Source organism: Haliotis rubra, unplaced genomic scaffold (genome assembly GCF_003918875.1).
Source record: "Haliotis rubra isolate DU_JTF1 unplaced genomic scaffold, ASM391887v1 Scf20, whole genome shotgun sequence".
NCBI lineage: Eukaryota > Metazoa > Mollusca > Gastropoda > Lepetellida > Haliotidae > Haliotis > Haliotis rubra.
In genome coordinates, this window is record NW_025766003.1 from 675,796 (window position 1) to 697,281 (window position 21,486).

Consider the following 21,486-nt stretch of genomic DNA (forward strand, 5'->3'; position numbering starts at 1 on the left):
TGCATATTGTATTGAATGCTGTCAGTTACAAGGTCACATACATACAGGTGCGAGTAGTTAAAACCGGACTCAGATTGTAAATTGCTGAACCAACCTGGATACTGAGCAGGGGTGGAAATAACTTTAAAATTGCTAGTGTACTCTGGTACAGTGGCACATGTAAAATCACTTGCCCTGATAATTTTCCCACTATACCGGCTGTTTTCTTGTTGATTTTTTAAATAAACAACATAATTAACATTGGAAAGTCAAAACATTGGAAAGTCAACTGGACATGTGATATACAAATGGGTTATTTCCACCCCTGCTGAGGTGACCTGTCCCAGCCCTAATTGTGTAAATTCATTTTTATATATGCTCCTTAGACAGATCAGACATGTCTTGATTCCTCCACGAGCTTAACATCAACACAGTTCATTAACAAGCCGAAGTCCACAATTAACAGATTTTTGTTCAAACTTTCACACTTGTTGGTCCAGAACACTGTAGTGCCTATATCGCTATGACTCTCATTGTACAAATATGGAAGACAGATCATCTTAGTTCCACCACTGCGATGTATAGAACACAAGAGCTTATATAAGTTGAACTGCTGAACTTTAAGATGTGAAGTATCGAACAAGCTTAGGATCTGGCATGCCTATAAAGAATATCAGCTGAAACCATGAAGTCACACTGAAAACTTTGCAGACAATGGATGAATCACTTCAAAAGAAATATAAAGAAAAACAGATCCATCTTACAGTTGTATCCTGAAAAATATCTTTGATTGATTGCAACAATTTAGCGCTAATTTTTTCCTCTATTTGTTTGGTCTAATGGACATATAATTACGTGAATGGAATCACTCAACAGGAAATGACATCCTTCTGGCCTCTAAAAGAAATGCTATTCAGACATCACATACATGCCTGTTCGAAAAAAGTGTTCATTGCACTAAGATGTTTATACCCTTCATGCTTAAACACATCCTCCATAATCTCCAGGGTGTATGTTCCGATAAATCCCACTCCACTCCAGTACTAGGGACGTATACCCTGGAGATTATCGAGGATGATTTAAACATAGAGTTTCAACAATCACAGGTCAAGGATTTCTTAGTTGAATGGGACCTTGGCCTTGGTTAACAAAATAATCTTAGCGCTACAAACATTGATACTCCCATATTGTAACACAGGCTGAAGCTCTAAGACTGCTTTCTGAAACAGACCAGTACACTCATTCACAAGCTTGGGAAACAACTGTCTCCACTGATTTCATCCATAGTGAATGTTTCTAGTCCATGGTTGTCTTACCAATATTCATGTCTTATACATCATGGACACAGTCCTAAAAGTCGCTTATCCAGTAGTTCCGCAGTGTAATTTCATTAAAATCCAATCTGTTACTCTGATACAATGCATCTCAGCATGAAGATCTTACGTTTAGGGATCATTTCTATAGTATGCATTGCCATGACTTCAGGTGAAACTGACAGTCTACCAAACCTTGAGGAAATTAAAGTATTGCTAGGGTTCTAAATACACATTTTGAGTGAGCAAAGCATTCTTATCTGATTTCTGTATCTTGAAACTGAATGCACATGGTAAGGGCCTGGCTATCATATTGTGGCTATTTTATCATGTATCCTGTCCCTGTGTGATATTGATGCAATATTGTCAAAAGCCACATTAAACTACCGGTATACTCACTCACTCCTGTGGAGCGTTTGTCAGATCTTGATGCAGAGATTGGTGATACAGGAGCAATAGACCTGATTGTAATGAGATTGTACTGTACTGCATTAAGGGACCGTTCATAATTTATGTCTTGGGGTTTGTGATGATGATTTTTATGGGGAAGCATGTACCATGTGACTGACCCCACCTAAAGTTTATGCACAGTAAGTGACCCCCCCATATGTCATGTGCAAATTCAATGACAACCCCCCTCCTCCCACAATTTTTAAGCATAATTCTTTGAGATTTCTTTTGTACAAAATTGCTGCAAACACCCCCACACCCACACGCATGTGTACAAATTTGATGACCCCCACCTCTCAGAAAAAATGGGTGACACTTCCTTAAAATAATCATCACCCCCCAATCCATAAATTATGAATGGTCCCTAACTTTCATTTACTGCCCTACTACATGTGTGTGTCTGTCTATCTTTGGGTGTGTATGTCTGTCCATCTTTGGGTGTGTATGTCTGTCTGTCTGTGTCTCTGTGTGTCTGTCTCTGCAATCAGGAATATTCCAGCTATACAACAATGGCCTGTAGATAACCACACCTGGACATGACAATCTGGTGACTGTGAGCAGTGAACCATGTGATAACTTTTCATCATGTCACAGAGTCTGTTCAACTAATCAGTCAAGTCGTCTACCTCTACTTCCTGCATAGGATGCTTGTACCAGTTCTATCGGAGTTCCCATGAAACGTGTAATCTGATCACCGTAAAAGTAAGCCTCTGATGAAACTGTCAAATGTTCATCCTCCACAGATGTTTATGTTGGTTTTAACAGAAATTAAAAGCATGATTTGTGTCATCTACGCTCAAACTGGCTGGTAGCAGCTCTCCATATTGATGCGACTGAGGCAGCAGCTGATGACATTAGACTCCCAGCTGTTGAGTGTGTTGTGTTTGTGTTCATCTGACTCGAATATGCCATTGTATACACAGTTGAGGTCGTCCCAAGACCAGCTCGGGTTGGGACCTCGAGGTCGTGGGGCACACGTTCCCAGTCTATACCAATGTCTACCTCATCCTCAGATACAAAATGCTCCTCATCACTCTCCTCCGAAGTATTGCTGTCAGATATTGACTGAATCATGCTCTCGTTCACTTCAAATGCACAGATTCTGGAATACAGAAGGTTGGACGCAATTCAAAATGACTGAAGACAACAGGCTGTTAAAATATTCAGGTTTACATTCTGACATGAGGCCATGATAGACACCATAGGTAATATAGTTACTGACAAAGCTTAATATCTTGTAATTTGATTTTGGGAGAGCACATCTACCCAAGCACCTCTTTCACATTTAGAGTTTCTAGTCTTTGTCTAAAGGACTAGTGGCCATGTAGACCTAAGTACCTGCAAAGTACCTGTACATAAAAAGCAACTGAGAAATTCATTTGTAGCCATAGCTGTAGCAAATAATGTCAAAACATAAAACCAGACTATCTGTATGTTTTGTAGCATAAGGACTATTTTTATGGATATATATTATGGATCACTTGTCACCACTTGCTTGACAATGACAATAGAATCTAGGTCGAAACGTCACCTATGCAGAATAAAGAAGTTGTACATCCATAAAAATAGTCCTCATTCTTCATCTACCCAACTTCTAGAATGTCAATCAAAGAGGTTATATGTATTGTAGTCAGTGAACTAACTGGAAACCATACCTGCCAAAATCTGGACATTTCAACAGCATAACCACATTGTGGAGAGTGTGCCTTGGTATGAGAACAGCCGGGTTGACGTTCTGAGAGAAGCAGAGGTGAAGGACGTTATGATTGAGTCGTGATACAGCACTGGTGAGCTGCCTCTCGGAGAGATCAGACAGACAGAACTCGCTGTAGCATAACCTCCGGGGAAGACACACGTCCAGGATGTGTGCTATGACAGACACCAGCTGTGTTGTGTAACAGAGCGCAGCACTTATTGTGTGTCCGGGATTTCGATGTCCTGCCTCCTTCTCGGGAGCTGCACCATTCTCTTTGTTCTCAGACACTGAAACATCAATGTCTCAGTCATAACATGCCATCATTATTGGTTTCAAATTCTTGGAGTCTACTTATAGTAATGTATGCAATGAGATCAAAGCAAACAATTTCAATGCTGTAATAGAGAATGAAGAATATGATGGGTTTATCTTCAGGTCTAAAATGAGGTCAAGCTATCATGCAACCCAGGAAATAAAGAACGAATGTTTATTATAATTGGCTCCATCTTGGGGTTGCTCAAGAAACTGGAAACATGTTGTGCGTGCGACGTTAAATATAGCAAATAACAACAACTGGAAACATGGCTTTGAAATTAGCCTAAGGAGCTTGTCATGCTTACTGTGGACAGGCCACATGAATGCTTGCATTGGTAACTCACCCCACACATTGTAAGCTGAGTAGTCTCCATTTCCTGGCAGGGAGGGTTCCACAATCCTGTGTCCAGTGTCTCCACCATTGTCTGTGTACACCCAGTGGCCCCTCACAAATGTAGTCTGGCATGCCTCTTTCAAGGCACTCACTGTGCTCATAGCCAGGTTCTCTGTCTCACTGCAATAGCAACACAGTAAACAATAGTTCCCTGTCTCACTACACTGGCAACAGAACAGTAAACACAAGTTCGTTGTATTAATGCAACAACATGTATTAGTAAACAATAGTTCATCATCTAATCATGCTCACTTGCATAGCAGCAAGTAGTTAAAAATCATAAAATCTTTACCAATGCCCAAAACCAACTACAGCAATCCCAAAATATGGTAAAGGCAGTCTAAGTAAACTCAGGCTCAATATTATTCATTACACTGCTATATTGAGTCTAACAAACCCTTGCAGAAAGTCGTGTCAGCTAACCTGTAGGCCTATACCAGGCACACTACAGTACCCCTGTCAGCAAGGTCTCACCTCCCAGGCCTATACCCAGCACACTACAGTACCCCAGTCAGCAGGTCTCACCTCACAGGCGTATTACCCAGCACACTACAGTACCCCTGTCAGCAAGTCTCACCTCACAGGCCTATACCCAGCACACTACAGTACCCTAATCAGCAGGTCTTACCTCCGAGCTCAGGCCTCCACTGCGGGTCAGAAAATCGATAACCTAGGCCCCGGTTTAGTATCAACACCCCCTACTATATAATACATAAAGGTTCATCACAGAAATACAATGACATGATCGAAAACCGGACAATTACGCACATGTCAATGAATATATCGTATTTTAAAGGTCTCACAAGTATCAAAAGCTTTTGTCCATATCTCCGATGTATGTAGGAGGCATATACATGCGCTTTCCGTGGGGATGCATTTGATGGGTTTTATTAAATCGCCAAAGACCGAGTTGCTGTGCGGAAGTGTACAAAACTAGGTCACAAGCGCCAATCAAATTGGTTAATAAAATGACAACAAATGCACGTCTGAGATAATGAGAGGGAAACTCAAGCGTCTATCATCCAAGATGTCACTATCTGATGTTTTATCTTGGTAAGAATAATTTTAAAACAGTACAAATATTTTTAAAGAAACACATTCATTCAGAGTAATGTGTTAGCCAATCAGATCGCCGGAGGTAGTGAAGTCAAGCTGGCGAGCTAGTTTTGTATACTTCGGCACAGCAACTTGGTCTTTGGCGATTTAATAAAACCCATCAAATGCATCCCCACGGAAAGCATGTATATGCCTCCTACATACATCGGAGATATGGACAAAAGCTTTTGATACTTGTGAGACCTTTAAAATACAATACATTCATTGACATGACGTAATTGTCCGGTTTTCGATCATGTCACCGTGTTTCTGTGATGAACCTTTATGTATTTTATAGTACTCAGTAGTAGGGGTGTTGATACTAAACCAGGGCCTAGTTTATCGATTTTCTGACCCAGCACACTACGAGGGCCCAGTGCCTCCCAGGCTCTATACCCAGCACACACTCAGTACCCAGTCAGCAAGTCTCACCTCCCAGGCCTACCCAGCACACTACAGTACCCCAGTCAGCAAGTCTCACCTCCCAGGCCTATACCCAGCACACTACAGTACCCCAGCAAGTCTCACCCCCCAGTCAGCTCAGTCAGTCAGCTCTTACCTCCCAGGCCTATACCCAGCACACTACAGTACCAAGTCAGCAAGTCTCACCTCCCAGGCCTATACCCAGCACACTACAGTACCCCAGTCACTCAGTCAGCAGCTCTTATCTCCCAGGCCTATACCCAGCACACTACAGTACCACAGTCAGCAAGTCTCACCTCCCAGGCCTATACCCAGCACACTACAGTACCCCAGTCACTCAGTCAGCAACTCACCTCCCAGGCTTATACCCAGCACACTACAGTACCCAGTCAGCAGGTCTCACCTCCCAGGCCTATACCCAGCACACTACAGTACCCCAGTCAGCAAGTCTCACCTCCGAGGTCTATACCCAGCACACTACAGTACCCCAGTCAGCAAGTCTCACCTCCCAGGCCTATACCCAGCACACTACAGTACCCCAGTCAGCAGGTCTCACCTCCCAGGCCTATACCCAGCACACTACAGTACCCCAGTCAGCAAGTCTCACCTCCCAGGCCTATACCCAGCACACTACAGTACCCCAGTCAGCAGGTCTCACCTCCCAGGCCTATACCCAGCACACTACAGTACCCAAGTCAGCAGGTCTCACCTCCCAGGTCTATACCCAGCACACTACAGTACCCAGTCAGCAGGTCTCACCTCCCAGGCCTATACCCAGCACACTACAGTACCCCAGTCAGCAGGTCTCACCTTCCAGGTCTATACCCAGCACACTACAGTACCCCAGTCAGCAGGGTCTCACCTCCCAGGCCTATACCCAGCACACTACAGTACCCAGTCAGCAGGTCTCACCTCCCAGGTCTATACCCAGCACACTACAGTACCCCAGTCAGCAAGTCTCACCTCCCAGGTCTATACCCAGCACACTACAGTACCCCAGTCAGCAGGTCTCACCTCCGAGGTCTATACCCAGCACACTACAGTACCCAGTCAGCAGCAAGTCTCACCTCTGAGGTCTCTATACCCAGCACACTACAGTACCCCAGTCACTCTCAGCAGCAGTCTCACCTCCCAGGCCTATACCCAGCACACTACAGTACCCCAGTCAGCAAGTCTCACCTCCGAGGTCTATACCCAGCACACTACAGTACCCCAGTCAGCAAGTCTCACCTCACAGGCCTATACCCAACACAGGCCTATACCCAGCACACTACAGTACCCCAGTCAGCAGGTCTCACCTCCCAGGCCTATACCCAGCACACTACAGTACCCCAGTCAGCAGGTCTCACCTCCCAGGCCTATACCTATACCCAGCACACTACAGTACCCCAGTCAGCAGGTCTCACCTCCCAGGCCTATACCCAGCACACTACAGTACCCAGTCAGCAGGTCTCACCTCACAGGCCTATACCCAGCTCACTACAGTACCCCAGTCAGCAGGTCTCATCTCCCAGGCCTATACCCAGCACACTACAGTATCCCAGTCAGCAAGTCTCACCTCCCAGGCTTATACCCAGCACACTACAGTACCCCTGTCAGCAGGTCTCACCTCCCAGGCCTATACCCAGCACACTACAGTACCCCAGTCAGCAGGTCTCTCCTCCCAGGCCTATACCCAGCACACTACAGTACCCCAGTCAGCAAGTCTCACCTCCCAGGCCTATACCAGGCACACTACAGTACCCCTGTGTCAGCAGGTCTCACCTCCTGAGGTCTATACCCAGCACACTACAGTACCCCAGTCTGCACATCTCACCTCTGAGGCCTATACCCAGCACACTACAGTACCCAGTCAGCAGGTCTCACCTCCCAGGCCTATACCCAGCTCACTACAGTACCACAGTCATCAAGTCTCACCTCCGAGGCTGAATCTCCTTGACAGAGAAGATACACTGCACCAAGATGTCCACATGGAACCTGCGGTAGTTCTTTAAGCTCCTCACGTCAGTGGTGAGGCTGACATGTTTCTTCCCCATGGCGCTCTGTGCTGCGTCAACGTACCGCCTCAGCCTCGTCATCTTGTCCTGATGACGCAGAGAGTCCTTTTCCCCCTTTCCATTCTTCACCTTCCGCCTCTCTAAAACTTTCTGGTCTGAATAGAAAGTGGTCACTTGCAGCATACTGATTACACCTCTTCAATACCCAACACCCTTATCAATACCATATGAGCCTACACACTGTTTTCCTCAATCACCCATGAATATGAATATTGGAATAGATGAGTCTAAATTATTACCAGGGCATCTGGTGCCCTATTACCCATTCTCATGTGGGTACCCACTGTCTGATTGTTGCCTGTCTTAACAGAAAATATATATGTGCAGTTGACAGAAGCTTCGACTTTCTGTCAAACATGTAACAGTCGGAAGGAATGTATTCATTGTGAAGAATAAATATAAACATTTGCAACTTGATGAGTGAGTACAAAAGTGTCATTGTATAACAATATATCATATGATCCAAACAGGTCCAGATACATATGATCCATCAGATCCAAATTGTTCATCCCAGCCTTAGTCGCTACACATGAATCAAGGGGCGGTGTGGTGACCTTGTGGTTGGCTCATCACGCCAAAGACCCGGGTTTGAATCCCCACATGGGTACAACATGTGAAGCCCATTTCTGGTGTCCCCCGCCATGATGTAGCTGGAATACTGCTAAATGTGGCGTAAAACCAAACCAAACTCACTCACTCACACGTGAATGAAGCCACGATCCTTACCACGCTACTGGCAGTCAAGGGACAACTACTGATGGTGCAGGATACATGTGATCAATAACATGACAAAGCTGGTAGAAAACATCAGCTCAAAAACAGAAGACATCATTACCATCCTCAGTTTTTCTTTTTAACAGCTCGATGGAAGATTTCAGCAGCTCGATTTTCCTCTTGCACTCCTCGATTTCTGATCTCTGAAGATAATGTAACCACATTGATGTATCATGTTTTAAGTCCATGAAAACAAACAAAAAATCTCAAAAAACACTATTTGTACATTAAATTCCTGTACTTTTAATAAAATCCACCTAAAGAGCACATCCATGATCAAAGGAGCCAGTGAGTTGATACTTAAAGTTCACGTTATTTCAGTTAAAGATTCTGTCCACTTTCACCCACAGCATGTAGTTAGAAGTGCTAAACTTAATACATGTGATCTGACCAAACCTTTAAGGGTCAGTTTTCTAAATTCTAGGTTGAGCAACAATGAAAATTATTCTTTCACATCACATGGCAGAAAACTACTGAATGAAAGTCACAGATACTCAATAGAAGAATAACAATCACAAGTAATACCAACCTTCAAGTCTCTTTGATGTTTCTTGGCAACTCTTAGCTTTATTCTGAAATTCATAAACATGTGAAGATGACACATAATTTATAACATCAAAATTCTGATGAAATCAAACTTTCATCAAATTATGACAAAAACTTTGAAAACAAATGTTTCCATAACAAAGGATACTGAGGAAGACCTGATTTGCAAATCAAGCTGGTCAACATTATTGTAAAATAACCCTAGAAATTTGGAGAAACAATTACTTCAACTCGTGTTAGTCAGTATGACTGTGAGAAGGCTATGTCAAGGTATGAGAGTGGTGAGGTGAGGAGAAATTGGGTTTAACGTTGTGCTTGAGAATATTTCACTCATATGACGATGTGCATGCGTGTGTATGTGTATGTACGCCTGTTTGTACTAGCCCAGACTTAAGTTGGTTTTATAGTGCTAGCTCACTGAGATACCATGCCGTAGTGAAGCATGAATACCCCACTCAGACACATTATACAGACTCCAAGCCGACCAGTCCTTGTTGTACCCATTACTGCGGAGCACCAGGCAAGGACCAACAAGTACCATATTTTAACGTCTTTTGGTATGACGCTGTCTGGGATCGAACCCGCGACCTTCCACTCTCCGGGCGGACGCTCTAACCACTACACCATGGAGGCAGTCTGGTATGAGAGTGACAATCACCTTGTTACTAAGATTGCTTTGTACAACGGCACCCAGGCTTTTAACAGAAAAATCTTTCCTGAAGCATCCATATAAATTTATACCATAATTAGGTTCAGAACAGATATTTTGATACTGTGTATTGATTTCTCATGAGCAAGAGACAGTCTGTGCTAAGTTTATCATAACAGAGACAGAGATGACCCATTCGAACCAGTGCTGTAATGGTGTAAAGTTTACAGTATTTACCATTGTAATATAAAAAAGTAATGCACTAATTAACTGAGGATGAATGTTGCATCATAAGACAATCATAACAAATTTTATTAAATACTACCTAAATCTACACTATTGACACCAATGCTGATATTGGAATTGGGACCAGTAAAATTATGGGGGTGTTTGGTGATGATCAAAGTAATCTAAGTTTGTACAATGTTTTAGAGCAACATCAGAATTCCTGTAAACTCTCAACAGTACCCCAGTCAGCAACCTAAACAACCCTGCATGGTACAGAGGTTACTGTGGTTACAATCTTCACTAGTTTCTCATTCTAATTATGCATGTAGTTGTCCTTTGATTTGAGTTGTTTGTTGTTTAAAGCCTCACTCAGCAATATTCCAGCTATATGGCAGCAGTCTGTGAATAATTGAGTCTAGACCAGACAATCCAGTGATCAACATCATGGGCATTGCTCTGCACAGTTGGGATACGATAGCTTGTGTCAACCAAACCAGAGAGCCTGACCACCCGATCCCAATAGTCGCCTCTTACGACATGAGATGCTGAAGACCAATTCTAACACCTATTGAAGCATAAAACAATATGGATGACAACTTCTTGTGTTCTTACATGGAGACCAAGCTATTAACTTGATAACAGTGCAAGAATCGACACTGATATGCCGCCATATGTAATAAACAAGAAGTCATCCATTTTGTATGCTTCATAATTGACTCACCAACTTCTGGAATGACAATCAAACAATTATTTCTAACCCGTACGGTTTGCATCTAATGAACCACTGACAAACTGTGGCAAGTATCAAACACTGACAAATGCCTAAACAATTTAATATGAAGACTTTAGACCGTATGCAGACCTGTCATAAGTTTGAATCAGTTTTAGGAAAACATATAAAATGTTCAACTCTACTCAAAAAATATCAAGAGGTTGATCAAACACTTTTCAGCATGTTCAGGAAAGAAACTTTTGAATAATCATCCAATTTGTAATTTCATTTTTCATATGCGGTATTAACATGATTAAGTAATCTGTTGCATAATATCCCACATCTGTCAGTGTCAAGCATTCATAACTCTAACTGTCAGGTTGGATAAATTTTCATTTGATCTGTAACAGTCATGTTTACTTTTATAAAAAGATAATCAAACTTCCATCTTATTCATAGCTATATATCATATGTCCTCATTAACTTGAAGAAAGACTGACACAGTCATCGATTCTCATTATTATTCAACACAAAAACATCTTTAAACTTTTGAATTTATCACCGAAAAAGAATACAACTGCATAATCTGCCTTTACTTGAATGACCCAAGACAGTGACATCTCATTATCCATCCCTAAGCATGCATATTTATTGTGCCTATGTTTGAGAGAAATGATAGAATTTATGTGAAAGTGTCATTTCTAGACATTTATCATGTTATGTATGATGCATCATTACCATGACAGGTAGAAGTTCTGTCAGGTTCACTGCATATGCTGGAGCAATTTTATACAATAAAACTGACATTTAACTTCTACTGAGAGCGAGACATGTGGTTTTCACTCAGTACAGTGCAGACACTGGTTGTCTATAAATTAGGGCTGTAATGATGCATCGAACTATCGATGAATTGCAATTGTTGAGTCTCCGATAGTAATTGATTGATGGTAGAAACGAAAAACGTATGTGTGACTATCGATGGTTTAGGAATTGACTTCCATTGATAAATACGCAGCATAAATACAGGAAGTACCAGATTCGTTCACTTTGAGATTTTATTGTTTGGGTGCAGACTTGCAGTTTCATTGAGTTTATGTTTAGACTGTTTACTTGATCTGGGTTTCAAGCGACGTCTTGGTGTCTCACCCTCAAATGACTTCAAATGACACAATTCAAGGAGAAAAAAAACTATTGCAATAGTATTGCAAAAGTTGGTCGCAATAGACTGCAATAGTTGTTTTCCCCTCAATAGTCACCCCTACTATAAATGTTCATCAAACAGTTTTGACGGTTATCAACTGTGTGTTTTGATTCTTTGTATGTGGCACCATGTGATATAACTGACTGACTGAGTTTGGTTTTACGCCGCTTTTAGCAATATTCCAGCAACATCACGGCGGGGGACACCAGAAATGGGCTTCACACATTGTGCCCATGTGGGGATTCGAACCCGGGTCTTCCGCGTGACGAGCCAACGCTTTAACCATTAGGCTACCCCACCGCCCCCCATGTGATATAAACTAAAAATGACATGCAAAATATTTACTCATCTACATGGTGAAAATGTCTAGTCACAACAATAATATTTTAATAAGGATAATGTTGAATATGAACATAGAGATTTTTCTGGGTTACATCTTCTTTTTATTCTCGAGTACAACGTTTCAGGGCTTGTTCTGGCCCCATCATCAGGTAAACTGAACAGTAACTGTTAACTCTGGCCGTGACGTCACAATGCTTATGACGTCACAATGCTATGACGACGCAATACATGATGTCACCACAGTCACATTTTAGTTTATACACACAGCCTTGTGAAATGTGAAATGTGACTGTGGTGACATCTACATTGGTGAGACAGGCAGACCAGTAGCTACACGTGTGAAAGAGCACAAAACTTCAGTGGACAAATCAGATCTAAAATCTGCAGTTTCTGAACACATTATGAATAATCCCGATCATGAAATTGACTGGGAAACTGAAGTCCTCTCAAAAAACATCAGTGCCTGGCGTAAACGCAAGTTGATTGAAGCTATCTTCATCAAACGCACAAAACCAGCAATAAACAGGGACCAGGGTGTCTACCTCCCAAATGCATGGTACATAAAACAATAAGACAATACCCTACCCTTGTCACTGTTCCCATGTATAAAGCATAATTTCTATGTATACACTGCTATTACTTTACATTCTATACATTTATAAATACGTCTCTGTACATTTCTAATTCAATCAACAATTTTGTATAAGTATCTGCACAGTTCTAAATTGATCCATTAATTTTGCAGTAAATGACATCTTATATATTCATAATAACATGTATTCTATGAGCCATGTCATCTGTATCTATTGACCACCACATGTATTGCGTCGTCATAGCATTGTGACGTCATAAGCATTGTGACGTCACGGCCAGAGTTAACAGTTACTGTTCAGTTTACCTGATGATGGGGCCAGAACAAGCCCTGAAACGTTGTACTCGAGAATAAAAAGAAGATGTAACCCAGAAAAATCTCTATGTTCATCAAATATCATCTTCTAAAATGCCGATCAAGCATCTAATGTTGAATATGGTATTACATTTAGATTTGCAGACTGATGAGATTGAGAATTGCACGTGAACTAACATTTGCCAGAGGTTTAAAAGGTTAAAATGTTTATCCATCAAATGCAGTACTCAATGACATCTGCACATTGTAAACACATAATGTTTATCACTTTCCTTAATAGCATAAACATTATTAAAACTGTTATATCTGCAGCACTATCTCTACGTGAAATCCCACATTTGTGAGACAGACTTGACACCTCCCAGGAATGCCATGACACTGCACTTGAAAGCCATGACGTCATGACACAATGGATGACATTCACATGCTTCCAGATGATGGCTCTCTGGAATGCCATGACACTGCACTTGAAAGCCATGATGTCATGACACAATGGATGACATTCAAATTCCTTCCCTGGCATAATGTGGACAAAAGCCAACACAATCAGACAATGGCACCTTCACAGTCTGCCAGTAGCCTCATGGGAGTTGGAAGTCTACAGCCTTGGTATAGTGTTTCTAAAATTCATAATAATTTTATGACAGATATATATTGTATGGATCAGTCCTCACATTAATGTCATGGCTCCTTCCATTCATGCTTCACATCACAGTCTATCAACAGGGGTGGACACCAATGGCCACTTCTAACTAGTCCGCTCAGTCATTTCTCACATGTTGTTTATGCAACAAATTATACACAGCTTCGTTTTGGAAGAAACTACTTGTCATTCAGAATGACAACTAGTGAGTGAGTTTAGTTTTATGCCGCTTTTAGCAATATTCGAGCAATATCACGGCAGGGGACACCGGAAATGGGCTTCACACATTGCACACATGTGGGGAATCGAACCCGGGTCTTCGGTGTGACGAGCGCACGCTTTAACCACTAGACTACCCCGCCTCCGAATGACAAGTAGTCTCAGTCTTAAGGACTAGTGAATGTGTCTATCACTGATCAAACAGTTTATTTATTAGAAGGTTTGAAAAACCAAAGGTGAACCCACATCCTGGATATATACTACTCACACTTTACTATACTTAACATCATGTAAACCAAATCAGGTAACAATATTATCACTAGTGTTGGGAATTGGTTCAAATCTCACAATTGATGATTGGTTCAATACCAACAACCAATCATCGAAAATAAATTGGTTAGCGTCATTTTTTAGATTTTCCTATTCAGGTTGTAGTTGGAGATAAGTATAAAGAAAAAAACATTTGGTTCTCTGTTGTTGTTTTTAGAAACTGCACAAATTACATTTGCAGATTTCACACCCAGTTTAAAATGATTCAGTTCCAGTGTAACAGGGCAATGGGGTAGCCTAGTGGTTAAAGCACTCGTCGTCACGCCAAAGACCCGGGTTCGTTTCCCCACATGGGCACAATGTGTGAAGCCCATTTGTGGTGTCCCCGCCGTGATATTGCTGGAATATTGCTAATAACGGCGTGAAAACCATACTCACTCACTCACTCCAGTGTAACATTAACTTCCCAGATTCTTCAAGAAATATTCAGGCCCTGACAACGTCCTAGATATGTTCCATCATCAAGTATTTCAAACTCTATTACAGCGGTTCCAAAATCATTTGTGTTCGATTATGAGAAAATGTGATCGATTGCTTGCTTATTACTAATTATCACCATCCTAAATTTTCAAGAATATTAACGTCTACTTCATAAACAGCAACCCTGACCAATGTGTGAAGCCCATTTCTGGTGTCCCCCACCGTGATATTGCTGGAATATTGCTAAAAGCGGCGTAAAACCAAACTCAGTCACCCACTCCTTTATTCTCTGTTGAATTTAGCTGCATTCTGTTGTGAAAAATACCCTGGACCCATTCGTCACCCTGGTTGTGTTTTGGAAGCCTCTCATCACTAACTTACCCAACCATTTCTTTCATCACGATCCTCTGAAATTCATGCAAACATACAAAGGACAAGCAAAACTACTATGATGGTATATTCACAGACCAAACCAAAAATATGCATTAATTTTCCCCAATAAGTCATATACACATGGTATATACATTTTCTACCTTCATCATAGTTCATGCAGTGTTTGAAATTAAGACAGGTACTTGGGTGCACACGGTTTCCTGCCACATTATATGAGAGCAGGGAATCTTGAACTTTTAACATTGTGATTATCAAGATTATGACAAGGTTTCCTGATATTCATGCTTAAAAACAATGGAACAGAAATGTCTTTTGATTCAAAGTCAATCACAAAAATGGCGTGTGCTTTGGAACAAATTTGTGTGAACAAGATCACTTTCGATAATCTTCATATCCAGGGAATGTCATTTCACGAGAAGCAACTGTGAGCTAGACAATCATGAGCTGTTACAAGTTTAAAAGTAGTTCCCTTCAGTTTCATTGAGCTTGAAAATATTCTGTCAAGGTACTCAGTATTTTCACTGTTGACAAAGCTCAGTCGTTTAGCTGCTGGGCTAATAATCCAATGTGTGTGAGTTCACACCTGATAGAATCTCACAAAAACATGTTGCTTGTCCTAGTGACATTTGAGCTAAGGAAGAGAAAAACTGCAAGAGGCGATTTCAAATATTTTACCAACTTTTCATATGACAATCACCTAGCTATCTCATATGCAAATTCCAAAAAGAAAATGTCTTTATGACATTTTTTTAATGACAATAATGTCAGTAGATGGACAGATCTGAAACACTGATAAGTAAGATGTCATAACACACAGAAAGATGTCATAACACACAAATATAGTAATGACATATTCATCTTATCTCTATCACAATCACTCTTACTGTATCAGAAGTATTTTTCTGGCAGACTTTCAATCTTTGATCACTGAAATTGTATTTGCTATTTGTTCCTGTGAATTTGGATATTTTACAAAATGAAAAGCACACAGACACATCTTTATGTTGATCGTGGAAGAAATGTTTCATCATGTTTATTTGTGATGTTATAAATAGCCATGACACAACTGTTGTTAATATTTTTCAAATTGTTTTACTGTGATATACAACAGATGCCTACCTTTCTTGAAGTTCGCTGCACTCCTTCTTCTTAGTCCTCCACTTATCTTCTCTTGCATGGAAACTGTAAATTACAACCAAGTGTAAACAAAAACAACAGAGAACAAAGGCATCTGACATATCAAAACAAAACCCAAGCCAGCGTTACCTCTCTTGCAAATTCGACGATGAATGCACGAAACTGCCTTTGTTGACGCAACCTGAGCAGTAAAATGGTCTCCTAGATGTTGTACAGAGTGGACAGCGTTCAACAGCTACGGTCAGACTATCAGAACTTTCAAAAGATGTTGGTAACAAGAAATCAACAGGGGCTAGACTGCTTTCGCAACTGGAGGCAGCCATGACATTACGTCATGTGGGTTTGTTTACCACACGGAATTGTGGGATAGCCACCTATAAACAAAGAGTTACTTCCCTTTGATTATGCGCATTACACAAATGATGTGTTCTTCATAATAATATGTAAACGTTAATGAACCGGATTGGGCATACGAACAGATAGCTAATGTAACACACATTTTCATATTTTAAATAACACCCATCTTGACGCTGAACAGATCGAGGCCTTTTGCACATTTTTTATTTCAACATTTTATGTCAAGACCGTCCTTTTACTTTCCCTCCCTCTACTCTATTTTTGCAAGACCGATTTAGCCTTCAGTCGACACATAGTTTATATCATCAATAATAATTTACCTTAAAATGCTCACAAACAGAACATCCCATAAATGGAGCATTAATCTAAATTACTGTTCGGGGCGGTGGGGTAGCCTAATGGTATATATTATAGCGTCCGCTCGTCACTCTGAAGACCCGGGTTCGACTCCCCACATGGGTACAACGTGTGAAGCCCTTTTCTTGTGTTCTCCGCCGTGATATTGCTGGAACATTGCTATAAGCGATGTAAACCATACTCACACACTATTACTGTTCAAAGCAAACCACGTTAGATCTACAGCAACATTGTAGAGGTTCTACCGATTGTTCTAATTACATGTGAATTCAGCTAAGGGCACTCCTTGCGAAAATCGACTCAAATGACCAACCCACAAAAGTTCTCTCTCTCTCTCTCTCTCTCTCTCTCTCTCTCTCTCTCTCTCTCTCTCTCTCTCTCTCTCTCTCTCTCTCTCTCTCTCTCTCTCTCTCTCTCTCTCTCAATATATATATCTAACACCTATATTACACTGTATTTAGACACCACTCGACACCACTGCTTGGTGAACAGAGGCATATTTCATGACAAGTCATTAAGGAGACGTATGCAGGGTAGGACCGAAGCCTTTAAAATCCTCGAGTAACCCATCACATTATTCTCCCATACCAAAGCTGCTTATGCAACTTCGCCTGATTTGTGACCCATGCGCCTCAAACGAGACTTTGGTCATACAAAGTAATAAATATGTATGAGCCATGCATAAATTACGAGCAGTTTTTACACAACGTCGTTCCTGTATTAATTTAAAAGACCCTCTCGCTAACGTGCTCAGTCATCCATTTCATGTAACCTGGATCATTGAAATTACCCAATCTAAATAATACATCTCGGTCGCTTAGCAGGAAATATTTGAGTTAATGTCGATTTGACGAGGATCATAATCATAGCGAGTATGTGATCCCCACCCACGATCATGTGATCTTGGCCCCAGCAGAAGGAATACATGGGAGGAAATGTTGAAGTGGCGGAAGTCAAACCGAGAAACATAAATTGGTTTTAAAGGATGCCTCTAGTCCATTAACATGAATAATAAAATATAAATATGACACACTGGATAATCTAAGAGCATACAATGATAAATGCCATAGAGTTTGTAATTAGGTAAATGGCGTTTTGAAATATTTGAATCAAACTTGCAAAAACAATGCTAATCAGAAAGTGCTTAAATGTAACATATGTATGCTTGGGGTAACACTTTCTCGGTAAATCACCTAATCGCCAGCACACAAAGCCATCCATCTAACCCACTCAGCCACCGTACTTTCCACAAACAAGGGAGTTGGACAACTGGTAGTCTAGAATCACGGACTTTGTGTACCCCTGTGACAAGTGTAAATTGGCACTGCTCCCACGGCCGATCCCGAAAACTATGAAAACACAATGCAATTTTGAATCAAGTTTGCTTTGTAGTGGAGTTTCCCAAATTAAAGGTAGCCAGAGTGCTCTCATTCCAAGTGCTGCTTATTCCAAAATGTTTACGTCAACGGGTCGTCAGTGGCTGTTATCGCAAGTGAGTAAGTATAGTTTTACCCCGTTTTTAGCTCTGTTCCAGCAATATCATCGCAGGGAACATCAGAAAGGGGCTTCACACATTGTACCCATGTGGGGAATCGAATCCGGGTCTTCGGCATGATGAACGAACACTTTAACTAACCACTAGGTTAACATACTCACTCACTCACTCGAGCTTCAGTCACCTCGACCAGTGTTTTACGTATTCAACGTATGGACGAGCATTATCCGGTGACAACGATTTGTTAATCCTATCTAGGAGTGAGTGAGAGAGTGAGTAGGGTTTTACGCAGCTTTGGGGTTTTTTCGTTCCACAAAAATATCTTATTAAGGTGATCGTAAATCACATACATTAACATAGGTTTACGGTCGTCTTAGTGCTAAGATCGCTGTTTGGAACGAGGAATTGTCAAAACCATTGCTTGTCACATGGAAACTAGCCTCGTCCGTAATTTCAGCGCGAATAAAACGTGTACTCCCGAAAATAATAAGCGACGACCAAAAAGGCTTCATGAAAGGTAGATACATTGGCGAATGCACGAGATTGGTCAGTGACATTATGGTATATACAGACTATATGAATATACCAGGATTACTGATAATGATAGACTTTGAAAAAGCTTTCGATTCCGTGGAATGGTCTTTTGTTGAGAAATGTCTTAACTTCTTTAATTTTGGACCATCAATCAAACACTGGATTAAAACATTTTACAACAACATAAATTCTAGCGTTTCAATAAATGGTTTTGCATCAGACTTCTTCCACATTACTAGAGGCTGTAGACAAGGTGATCCTCTATCGCCATATCTATTTCTCATAGTCGCAGAAATCCTTGCTCACATGTTACGTCAAAATAACAAAATAAAAGGGATACAAATGTTTGACTTAGAATATTTGCTAACACAGTTCGCAGACGATACAACTATAATCTTAGACGGGTCTGAACGTTCTTTTCAAACAACATTAGAAGTGCTTAAACAATACGCATCCCTCTCTGGTCTTAAAATAAACATTGATAAAACTAAAGTATTGTGGATAGGTTCTAAACAATTCTCAAGTACACAGTATTGCAGAGACTATAATCTGGACTGGACGCAAAGACCTTTCAAACTGCTAGGTATCATATTTCAACATAATAAGGCAGAAATGGTGGAAAGAAACTATAAAGATAAACTAAAGAAAATGGATAGATTAATGAAACTTTGGTCACTTAGAGATCTCACACCATTCGGCAGAATAACTATCCTGAAAAGCCTAATATTGCCCACACTTAATCATCTATTTTCCTCACTACCAAACCCCAAAATGAATACAATTCAAATGATCCAGAAAAAGATCTTCGCATTTATTTGGAGAGGCAAACCAGACAAAATAAAAAGATCTCTGATAATCAGAAACTATAAAGAAGGCGGCTTGAAAGTTCCAGATATACTCGAAACTATAAAATCTCAAAAAGTATCATGGATAAGAAGGCTGTTTACAACAAATTCTAAATTCAACAATATCTTAAATAACATGGTAAAAAATACAAACCCAATAGAAATGGGCTCAAATTACTTGAAAACACACATCATCCCAAAACTTAAAAACCTTTTCTGGAAAGATGTTCTGGATGCTTGGGCTGATTTACAAGAACGGTATCCTTACACGAAATCTGACTTTGCAAACAGTATATTTGGGCAAATAACAATATAAAAAATGGAAACAAATCTATACTATATGAACACTACTTAAAAGCAAATGTAAAATTTATAAATGACGTACTAAAAGATGATGAATCCTTTCTGTCTTTCACTGAGTTTAAAGAGATGTATAGAGTAGAGACAAGTTTCTTAGAATATGCGGGATTAGTATCTTCAATAAAACAATATTCAAAGCAAGAAGCTACGCTATTGACAAAGCAAAGACATTTACCCTTTATTCCCCGAATGTAAAAATACTCTATGAAAATAAGAGAGGCTGCAATATTTTCTATACAACGCTACTAAACAAGGCTAAATCTATTCCAAGTTTAGGATATCAATGTAAATGGGAAAACGACCTTCATCACAGTTTTCCACCTGACTTATGGAATACCTATCACTTTATACCATTCAGAGCTGTTCATAACACTAATGAAAGATGATTTCAATATCGTATTGTCCACAGAATTCTCACAACCAATAAAGACTTATACAACTATAATATATTAGAATCACCACTATGTACATTTTGCAAGGCTGAAAAAGAAACAATTGTTCATTTGATGTTTGAATGCAGATACGTAAATAGGCTGTGGCAAGACCTTTTAAATTGGATTGAAGATAAAACATATACTATAAACCTGGATCCGAAAACAATCCTTTTGGGCTTTCATGAAAAACGTAACGATGTTCTTGAACTTGATATTTATCATAACAAAGGAATATAAACTCTGTCAAAAAAGAAACGCAACCCCTGTATTTTAGAGATTTTGATCTGAAGTTTTAGGACGACACGGCATTTTATTATTTAAGACAGAAGTCTGAAATTTGGCAGAATAATAACCCAGATGGGCATGTTTAAAATTGTCATTTCAAAAGTCATCTCACAGACACCAGTTTGTCACCAGGGGGCGTCTTTCTCAGTATCTCGTATGAGCACCACGCGCTGCAATCACTGCACGGCATCTCCTTGGACAAGAACGGATAAGACGCCGGATTCTTTCCTGGGAATGGCTCTCCACTCCTCCTGCAGTGCAACGGCGAGCTGTTGCAGCGTCTGTGGCGGCGGCTGACGTTGACGTACGCGTCGATCCAGAGTATCCCACAGGTGTTCAATAGGGTTGAGGTCTGGTGATTTAGAGGGTCATGGCAAGACACTGACGTTGGAATTCTGCAGAAAGTTCATTGTTGCACGTGCAGTATGAGGCCAGGCGTTGTCCCGTTGAAAATCTGTGTCTGTTGGTCAATAATCGGGAGAAGGTGAAGCTCTAACACGTGGTTGATGTAACGTTGGGCTGTCAGGTTCCCTGGAACGATCACCAAGTCTGATTTCTGGTTGTATGAGATGGTTCCCCAAACCATGACGCTTTCT

The 21,486-nt window shown here is 40.7% G+C and overlaps 1 protein-coding gene and 1 pseudogene across 1 annotated transcript; one reads left to right on the forward strand and one right to left on the reverse strand.

Moving 5' to 3' along the window:
• The first annotated feature begins 1,412 nt into the window (after positions 1–1,412).
• LOC124275623 lies at positions 1,413–1,515 on the forward strand (annotated as a pseudogene).
• Positions 1,516–2,224: 709 nt separating this feature from the next.
• Positions 2,225–16,546, reverse strand: LOC124275560 (beclin 1-associated autophagy-related key regulator-like). Its single transcript, XM_046711139.1, has 8 exons — positions 16,353–16,546; positions 16,206–16,268; positions 9,026–9,068; positions 8,558–8,639; positions 7,583–7,817; positions 4,098–4,267; positions 3,398–3,725; positions 2,225–2,844 (listed from the first exon to the last, which is right to left on the reverse strand). Exons 1-8 carry the CDS (start codon positions 16,544–16,546, stop codon positions 2,529–2,531), a joined length of 1,431 nt encoding a protein of 476 aa, XP_046567095.1. The 3' UTR covers positions 2,225–2,528.
• Positions 16,547–21,486: the final 4,940 nt, after the last annotated feature.

Coding starts and splice junctions, on each gene's coding strand:
- LOC124275560 (XM_046711139.1), bottom strand. CDS start 16,546: ATGGCTGCCTCCAGTTGCGAAAGCAGTCTAGCCCCTGTTGATTTCTTG. Junction 16,269..16,352: donor TCGTCGAATTTGCAAGAGAG/GTAACGCTGGCT, acceptor TGTAATTTACAG/TTTCCATGCAAGAGAAGATA. Junction 7,818..8,557: donor AAAAAGAAAAACTGAGGATG/GTAATGATGTCT, acceptor CTTTCTATTCAG/ACCAGAAAGTTTTAGAGAGG.